The 9,884-nt window shown below is 25.8% G+C and overlaps 4 protein-coding genes across 4 annotated transcripts in view; 3 read left to right on the forward strand and 1 right to left on the reverse strand.

Annotated features, from left to right (window-relative positions):
- The window catches only part of LOC108579888 (exosome complex component RRP43-like), a 1,644-nt gene extending 450 nt beyond the window's left edge, over window positions 1–1,194 (forward strand). Inside the window, exons 3-7 of the mRNA XM_017943507.1 lie at window positions 29–166; window positions 318–612; window positions 680–800; window positions 899–1,002; window positions 1,067–1,194. Of these exons, the coding sequence (XP_017798996.1) occupies window positions 29–166; window positions 318–612; window positions 680–800; window positions 899–1,002; window positions 1,067–1,194 (786 nt within the window). The remainder of the gene's footprint in view (window positions 1–28; window positions 167–317; window positions 613–679; window positions 801–898; window positions 1,003–1,066) is intronic.
- A 266-nt stretch (window positions 1,195–1,460) lies between these two features.
- On the reverse strand, window positions 1,461–2,955 carry LOC108579889 (caltractin-like). The gene is made up of 2 exons (XM_017943508.1): window positions 2,920–2,955; window positions 1,461–1,970 (listed from the first exon to the last, which is right to left on the reverse strand). The coding sequence occupies exons 1-2, from the start codon at window positions 2,953–2,955 to the stop codon at window positions 1,461–1,463; spliced, it is 546 nt and encodes a 181-aa protein (XP_017798997.1).
- Window positions 2,956–3,160: 205 nt separating this feature from the next.
- LOC108579890 lies at window positions 3,161–3,805 on the forward strand. The gene is made up of 2 exons (XM_017943509.1): window positions 3,161–3,375; window positions 3,574–3,805. Exons 1-2 carry the CDS (start codon window positions 3,251–3,253, stop codon window positions 3,803–3,805), a joined length of 357 nt encoding a protein of 118 aa, XP_017798998.1. The 5' UTR covers window positions 3,161–3,250.
- Window positions 3,806–4,227: 422 nt separating this feature from the next.
- LOC108579891 lies at window positions 4,228–9,084 on the forward strand. The gene is given in 9 exon segments (XM_017943511.1): window positions 4,228–4,746; window positions 4,860–5,073; window positions 5,157–5,353; window positions 5,424–5,522; window positions 5,629–7,183; window positions 7,244–8,336; window positions 8,338–8,556; window positions 8,700–8,952; window positions 9,025–9,084. Coding segments are annotated over 9 exon segments (4,209 nt in total).
- Window positions 9,085–9,884: the final 800 nt, after the last annotated feature.

Raw genomic sequence — 9,884 nt, forward strand, 5'->3', positions numbered from 1 at the left:
ATTAAATAATACAATTAAAATTTTATAGGCACAAGATGTTCGACCAGATGGAAGACAATTCTTATCTTTCCGTCCAATAAGTGTAAACATTTCATCAATTACTCATGCTGATAGCTCTGCTATATTCAAAATTGGCAATACAACAATTGTATGTGGCATTAAAGCTGTAAGTGTGTTATTTTAAGATTTTTACTTGTGTTTTATTTATTTACACTAAAAATTTTAATTTCTAAATTTTGAGGTAGTAATTTATTATTGTTGTATATACTTATTGGATAATTACAATAATATTTATTATAATAAAGACCTTATTGTAGGAACTAGCAACACCAAAAGCAGAATTTCCAGGATTTGGTTATATTGTGCCAAATATTGAACTTCCTCCATTATGTTCTCCAAAATTTCGACCAGGTCCACCAAGTGACCAAGCACAAGTCATTACAAAATTAGTAGAAAACATTTTGCGAAATTCGGCAATTATTGATACAAAAGATCTTTGTGTTTGTAAGGGTAAATTAGTGTGGGTCTTATATTGTGATCTTGTATGTATCAATTATGATGGTTCAGTAATTGATGCCTGTATTGGTGCACTGACAGCTACACTTAATACTTGTAAGTTTTAATCAATGTTTAAATATACTTATATTTTACTCTTACAACTTCTATAATCTGTTTATAGTAACATTACCAGAAGCACTTTACAATTTAGAAACTGGAAACGTATCTGTACATTCTACGAAAAGAATACCATTTCCAGTTAAAGCATCACCAGTTTCTGTAACTTTTGCAATATTTGACGAGTAAGTTATGATATTTAGTTTATAACTAAACGCTAAAATAACTAATAAATAGAATTTTATAAGTTTATATTATGAATTACTTTAAATTAACTTTTTAGTCAGTTATTAATTGCTGATCCTACTGATGATGAAGAAAGTTTATGTTTAGGAAAATTAACAATTGTAATGAATGAAGAAAAAATTTGTTGCATACACAAGCCTGGTATGTTGTATTAAATATATCATATATTACTAACAAAATTTGAAATAATATGTTGTTTGTCTAGGTGGAATTCCAATATCCCAAGATTTATTTTTAAAAAGCTTCAGTAAATGTAAAAAAAGAGCAGAGTTGGTAAGATCATTAATTGAAGCTGCTATATCGTCAAATGTGCAAGAAACATTGAGAAAGTAAAAAGTTGTACAAAATTTTAAGGTGTAATAATAAAATATTTTGTAATTATTTGGTCGCATTTATTAACAAGATCTTTAACATTCCACTTATTATAGTGGTATCATACATATAGTGTTACGAATTATTACTTACAATGAAAATAAAATTCAGGTACTGAATGCCTTTAAAAGCAAACAATTTATATTTGTAATGTTGTATAAATCACACAAATAACTCACATAGAACAGCAATTATTATTAGATAATTCATGAACCAATGGTGAAAAATTAATACAAACTAGTTTTCTTCATAATACGTAAAAACTCTTCTTGAGAAACTTCTCCATCACCATCTTTGTCTGCTTCATCAATCATTTCCTGTAATTCTTCATCTGTAATATTTTCTCCTAATTCTCGAGCAACTCTTTTTAAATTTTTGAAAGATATTTTTCCTGTGCTATCATCATCGAAAAGACGAAATGCTTTTAAAACTTCTTCTTTTTTATCTTTTTCTAACATTTTCATAGACATCAAGTTCAAAAATTCCTCAAATGACAATGTGCCAAGACCATCTGGATCAATATCAGCTATGAGCTTTTTTATTTCTTCCTTTTTTGGTTCAAATCCAAGAGCTCTAATAGCTACTTTAAGTTCTTTAGTAGCTATTCTTCCAGTACCATCTGGATCAAACAAATCAAATGCTTCTTTTATATCATTTTTTTGCTCAGTAGTCAATTCCATTTTTGCTGTATTCTTTTTTCTAGTGCCAATTGCAGCCTGTCTCTTTGAAGTAGAAGCCTGAAATACAATTAATGATGTGTATACATATAAAATTTTCAGGAATATAAATCTAATGGTGCAAAAGATAAACGATACATACCATATTTAAAACTTAATTGAAGTATACAAAAATATTTATATATTACAAAAATTTGAGTAGTTTTGATATGATTATCAAATATTTTTAAATTATTTGTTTTCGCAGATTTCATAACATGTTGAAAAGCAATTTAAAAAAATATTCATTTTGTATTATTAAGATTGTTTATTGTTTATGTAATTTAACATGAGTATCAAACTTAAAACTTCAAAGTTTGACCATGTGAACATTTATTTTAAAAAATAGAGAATGTAATAGAAGATTTAAAAATTGTTAATAATATTGATATAAGCACAATTTTAAATTGTATTTCATAAAATTGTATCTTTTATACGAAGTTCATTTTAATAACTATGTATAAAAATTTACATACATTTAAAATAACATAACTATTATGTATTATTTTATGCTCCTATTTTATCAATGAAATACATTGAAGATTGGAAAAAATACTTTAGTAAAGAATAATTATAAATACTTTAGTAAAAACTGTTGATAGAAATTAATTGCAATAACTACATATTAATCTGTACAAGTCCTATTAGGGATTTTCGATTGCTTCTACAGAAAGGGTTGAAGTGGAATTAAACGTATTAATGACAACAATAATGTATATTTTAATAACAGCAGATGCAAGAAACTTTAACAACACTACTCTGAAGCATGACTCTTGATCGTGTGATTTTTGTAGGAATAAATGTCGAATTTTCTTTCCGTAACAACTTCAATTATCTTTCAGCTTATTTCCCATTGGTTCCTATTTCGCGGGAATTTATCATGCGCATTGCAATGCGCGCTAATTTTCCAGGATATGTTACTATTGGTATACTGAGTCTTATCAAACTTTGACGAATCCCTAGAACTAACCAAATGCACGGCGATGATTAGGTGAATTGTACGCATCGTAGGCCATTTCACATAAAACCATCGCTGTGTCGTTTGTGTGTTAGTTCTAGGGATTCAGCAAAGTTCTATGTAGTTACTTACCTCAATGTATAGATTTACTTACGATCGTTTTTTCGTGAAACATTTGTCATTTATAGTTGTTTTACAATTTTTTAATTTCATTACAAATTAAATTGTATAACTTTTGGGTCTTATTGTGGCAACACTGTATTTTGCAAGAATATTATATTCTACAATTGCACGCAAATTGTTTGTACTATTAGATAAAGTTCTTTCATTAAAATTATATACAATGTATGAACCAGTAGTTTTACAGAAAAGAAAACTTCGATCTCTTGGAACTTCGGTCTTTAGACTTTCTATAATTGCTACTCTAACGTGCATGTCTATTCCTATTGCAGTCGGATATTTGATAAGGTGAATGTTTATACGGATTCTATGATATATAATTAATTATTTGTTTTAAGTTTTCATACAAGTTCAGAATACTACATGTGAAAAATAAACGTAAATAAAGATTACTGTGTCGAAAAGGTTACTGTTACTAAATCACCAAGCTTTAATAAAATGGCGTATATTCTAATTTTTAAATATATAAAATATAAAATGTTGCAGTGAATATAACTTTGAAAAGAAGAAACTTATTGCTGAACTTAATGAAGTTGATCTAAATAATAGAGAGCCAACTGTATTTGATGAAATTCTTGAAAACCAACAATTTTGGATGCAGCCAGCACTTCGGGGTGCTGCTATATTAGCACTTAAAAAATTCAAAGAAGATGGCATATTACATGAAAATATAAACTCCACAAGTTCAGTTTCAGACATTTCTGAGGCAAATAATTGATTTGCTTACGCATCAAAATATTTTATTTGATAAGTACTCAACTTTTAGTATAGTTCTAAATCATAAAATTTATATTACAAAACAATAAATTGTTTTTAAAGGGAAATAATGTAGAAATGTACGATTGTTGTACATAAATATAAAATGTTTTCATTTTATAGTATTTAATTAGTAATACTGTAAAATAAATTAGTAATAAAGCAAAATAAATTACTTAATTATGCAAATTATGTTGCAATATTATTTAGTAAATGATGTTTCTATTATAGTAATTGTTTACTTTAATATCTTATTTGTAACTTAATTATAAATTGAATAGTAAATAATAGTGAATTTTTAATCTTATATTTAGTATGTGTATTTTTTACAGCACATCTAAGATATTAAAAATTAACTTACATCAATCTTTGCATAGAAGTAAAATGGATGAACATTTTGAAGAAAACAAAAATTTATACAACACACCTGTTGCCATTGAAAATGATAGTATATTGGATTTTAAAAGTCCAGAACAGTTTCCTAAGACAAAATTGAATGAATTCAGTAATTCCAATATGCATCAAAGGAAACGGACAGTTACAAAATTTGAGAATTTTGCCAAAAGTCGTAAAGATGTAAAACTTAAACAAAAAAGAAATTTACAAGAATCTAAGTCTTCAATAGAATCATCCTTTTTTAAATCTAAAGATAATTGCGATCATAAAGATATCACTATTAATATGAAGGTGGCTCTTGTATGTCCCTTATGTTTCAAAACATTTAAAGATTTTAATTCCCGTACATTACACATGAAGATTTGTGCATACAAGAACAATATTCCTACAAAAAAGCTACTAGATGCTATAGAACTTCAACAACGTCAAGAAGATGAAAGAAAATCATTAGGTTTGCCTGCTGCACCTATACTACAAGACAAAAAGAAATTAGTGTCACATAAAACAGTATGTAAATTGTTTATTAAGTATTGTAATTGTGAAGATGTATTTTAAATATTTAAAATAATTTTTTTCTGCACTTGATATTTTTGATGAAACATTCATGAATCCCTATGTAGAGTTTGTATGAAGAATCTAATCTTCAACTTGCATTAGCATTATCCAAGTCACTTCAAGAAGTAGAGGAATTAGATTTAATTAATAAAAATGAAGCCACACCTAAATTGTCAAATCAATTTGTATTAGAAACAAATGAATTGATTTATGAAAGGCAGTTGGAAAAATTTGGATTTGTAAGCAATAAACTTCCACCATTTATAAAAAATAAAAAGAGTATGTTTATGTTTAAATATATGCATTTTTTTCATGAAATAAATATTAAATCAATCCTTATGATGTAACATATTTTTTAACAGGAAAGAACACTGAAGTAACTGTACTTCAAACACGTTCTTTAGAAGAGAGAAATCATATTTTAACTGAAAGAATTTCAGAAATTTTAATAGGAAATGAACCAGTTACTCAAAAGCAAAAAGAAGAAATTAAATTTAATCGTGTGATTGATAAGGAAACCATTTTAAAAAGTCATTTACTACAGAAACTTTGTAATAAGGTTTGAATACTACTGCATTACTACATTTTTCTAAATTTTTATATTTGTTTATTGTTATTCAATTTTTAAGGAAGAAAAATTATGGGATAAAGCAAAGCTAACTCTAAATCAAAAATATTTTTATGTTCCAAATCTATCAGAATATGTAATTCCAAGAGAAAAGCAAGTAGTAAGTAAGATATATATATGTTAAATTTATTAATACTTTAAATTACAGTTTCGTAAATATTCTTGCATTAGCATAGATATAAATTACATTTATACTGTTCTTATAGGTAGAAGAAACAAGTTTAGAATTTACAAATACATGTAACATACATGATACAAGATTAAGTCAATATAAAATAAAAACTTATAATAATGAAGAAGAATATGAAGAAGAAACTTATAATAAAGAATCATGTTTTATAATGGAAAAATGTGAAAATTGCCGAAATAGACAGTTCATCAATACTGTAATTACAAACTGGGCTGATGCATTAAATAACAGCTCTGCAAGTGATATAATAATATTTGTTAACAATGATAAGTATATTTGGGCTCATAAATTAGTTTTCTATGTACAGTGTTCAAACATACTACTTGATGCTACACCTAATGATATTTCACGATTTACTAAAATTAAAGAGAAAATTTGTTGGATAGATATATCTTATAATATTGCCTTAGCATTTTTGGAATTTATTTATTGTGGAATTATAAAAAAGTATTTGAATATTTTTGAAGATTTAAGGAGCTTTTCATCTTTGAGAAGTTTGGCAAGAAAGTATAGAGTAAAAGAATTATTTTTTTTTTTGCAAAAAAAGGAAATGGAAATAAAACAAGTAGCAGATCGAATGCACAGTAAACATAGTAAAGAATTAATTTTAAAAGAAAACTATGATGTAGAGTTCATAAACGAACATAATGTGGAAAATTTAATCCCTAGTAGCAAAGACTTTAAAATTGATGCAAATGAAAAATTAAATGAGAAACATATAAAAGATCATATTACAGGTGAACCTGAATGTGTGGAATTTAAATTAGAAAAAAACACATGCAGAGAACAATTATTACAAAAAGAAATTTGTTTAAGAAACATAAGTGCTATACGAAATTGTAATGTATCTCCTGATTTATTTGATGATGTTAATGATACATTGAAAAGTGAAAAAACGAAAAAAAAGGTAAACCGTGGTGTGGATCGAAGTATTGAAATTGAAAAAACAAAAATTGATGAAGATTTTAGCATACTTGACTTAGTCAATGAAGTAACAACCAAGGCTGCTAATTTTTCAACAGCTGAGAATATTTCTTCATTTAAAAATACTGCAGAAATTATAAATTTATTGTCAAATTCTCCACATGTTAGCACACCAAGGAAAAAAGATCATTCGAATATAATAAAGTCAAAAAGCAATCTTAGTTTATTTATTGAACAATTTCAAGCAGAAAATGCAAAATCTGATTTTGATTCTGATTCGGAGCCTTTAATGTTACCAACATGTTCTAAGCTGTGTAGGAATCCCTTTAATATAAAACAGCATGATACTTCTAATGAATATCATATGTCCAATATAAATACTATTATAGAAAAAACATTAAAAAGAGAAAAAAATATTCTAAGTATGTTTGCTCGAGTTACAAATTCTAAACTAGGTACAAAGGTGTTACAGGAAGAAAATGATACTGATATATGTTTGAATCTTGAGACAGTCGATAATGTAATGCAGTCATCAGAATTGAATGTAGGAGAATGTACTGTGAAGCTTAAAAAGAATAATTTAATAAATAGAAGTTTGAATGATGTAGGAAAGGAACTTCAAGATGAAATAATGCATTCTACATCCAATGATTCATTAAACGGTAATGTGGCAAACTTAAAAAATTTGCAAAACATCTCTACATCACAGCATAATGAAAATCAAGATAATGTATCTTCAGACTTCGATACAGACGAAGATGAAATATCCATGTATTCAAAGTACAAAAAAGGACATAAAGATAATAGTATAGTAAAATACCGAAATTTTATACAAAAACATAAATTAAACAGTAGTGTAAAAGATGATATAATATATGAATATCGAAAAAACAAAAATATGGATAATGATATTCCATCATTAAGCACAGATGAAGACTCTGAATTTACAATAAATTTAGTAAAAGAACATGATAATCTAGTAGAAACAAAAAAATTAACTTCTAAGTATAAAAACTGTGAACAAATTTCTCAACAAAATCCGTGTAATCTAACTAATGAACGTGTTATAAATGAAAAAGATAATCACTTGTCTACTAGTATTACATCACCAATAAGTACTCAAAAAAACATTAAAAACCCAAGAATAAATAAATCAAATAAATTAAGATACAGTAAATCCGAAAGTAATATAGATTTACAAACAATAAAACAAAATTCACTCCTATTAAGGGAACCAAATGCAAATAGATATATTTCATTGGATTCCCCTATATTAGTACCTTCCAGCCCTGAATTAGAATGTGATATTTTAAACGTGTATAAGTGCGAACAAAACAAAACGAATAAAAATATTTCAGACTCTGAAAAGTCTAATGATAATAATTATGTTATTGAAAATGATATTTATTTAGCAAATGTGTACATTGATGATGATGATACTATCCCTTCACCATGTAGTAAAGGAGTATATAAGTTAAACGAAGAAACTGTAACAATTAATGAAAAGAATGATTTGATTACAACTACCGACTCTTTTGTAGAAAAATTAAAAAACAATGAAGGAACTTTAATTACAAATCAAAATAGCAGAAAATTTCAAAGAAAATCAATATCAGAAATAAATTTACATACTAACCCAAAAGGTATTCAAAGTGACGTATTCAAGTTTTATAATAATTTTAATAAATCTCAATGCAGATGTAGTTGTACAAAAATTTTAGAAGTAGCTGCATCACCTGAAATTATTAGAGACAATGTTACTCCTCCTCCCAATTACAATGATATGAAAACACCTGAACTTCATGTAAGTTAATAAACCATGTTATTTTAAAATAATACAGATAATATATTATAATGAATTGCATCCTACAATTTTTGCAACATCAAAAAATGTAGAATGTGATTTCGCGGTAATGAATAGTGAAGATGACGAACCACCAATGAAAAAACTAAACAGTAAACAAAACGATGTTGATTATGTCCATAATTATGAATATCAATTACCACTTTCACAAGCCAAGTATGTTACATATACTAAATATCAATTCTATAACTTAAGTTTTATAATACTTTTTGCTTTGAAGTTAATTTTCACAAATTTAAGACATAATAACAGTGCTACATTTTATATTTCTTCTTATAGTTTTTTTAATAATTTTATAGTACCATAAACATGCAATTACCAATAAACATAATAGATGAAGAAAAACAATTTAATGAACAAGAACCTATGTCTGTAACCAATAATGTACCAAATATTAAAGATATGTTTTTAAAACTTCTTACTGTTAAGAAAGAACTACATGATAAAATTTTGACTTATGAACCATTGTGCATTAATTCTTTATATTCTATGTTTAAAGCAGAAGGTTTCCGATGTAAGATGAATACCCTCATGGACTTTTTAGATGAACAGGTAACCTTCTATCTATATAAATTATAAGCTATTAACAATATTGCAATGTAATACAGTAGACCTTCTTTTCAGTGTATTACTTTTTATTGTTAAGAAACAAAGCAAAAGAAAGACAAATTGACTTCTGCATGAGAAGATATTGAATATAATATACATATTTTGGATGACTTAAATAGCATATGCATATATTAAGGAACTTTATTAAAAAAAGCTTGTTAATGTATTATTAGCGTTAATATTTATTGTTAATAAACATTATTAAAGTGAGATATAAATGAAGAACATGTCAATGTATAATACTATTATGGTCATATTGATATGTTGTTTGCATACTCAGTATATTTAAATAAATAAAAAAATAATATTGTACCTTTCCAAAAACACTTATATACATTTTTTAAATAAAATGTTACTTTACAATTGATTATACAAAGTTTTCATACAAGTTTCAATACTCTTCTAAATGAGATTTTATGTTAAATTAATATTTCCAATTGATAAGAACAAACACTACAGGTTTGTGATACTTGTTTACATAAAGTTATTTTTTTTCTATGTTTAAGGTACTAAAATTTATTAGTGTAAATTACTTTTTTAGAGATATGTGAAAATAAATAAAATTTTTAACAATAATTAAGTTAAATATTCTACAATATTATACTTTTTACATACTATAATTTGACTTTATTCTACTTAATAATGAAGTGCACTGTCAAATTTGGTATGTTATTCAAAGTAAATTTGTTAAAATAGCTTCGTTTCAATCCTTCGTTTATAAGCTAAACATATTATAAATAAAAAAATTTGTTTTCTATGAATAATAAGTAATTACAAAATACTTCATTTAAATTGTATATTAATGTGTAACATAACATATTATTAGAAATTCGTTTTTAAATATGCGTTTAATTATATTAGCATTATAACAAAAC

Source organism: Habropoda laboriosa, unplaced genomic scaffold (genome assembly GCF_001263275.1).
Source record: "Habropoda laboriosa isolate 0110345459 unplaced genomic scaffold, ASM126327v1 scaffold2, whole genome shotgun sequence".
In the NCBI taxonomy this organism is placed as follows: Eukaryota; Metazoa; Arthropoda; class Insecta; order Hymenoptera; family Apidae; genus Habropoda; species Habropoda laboriosa.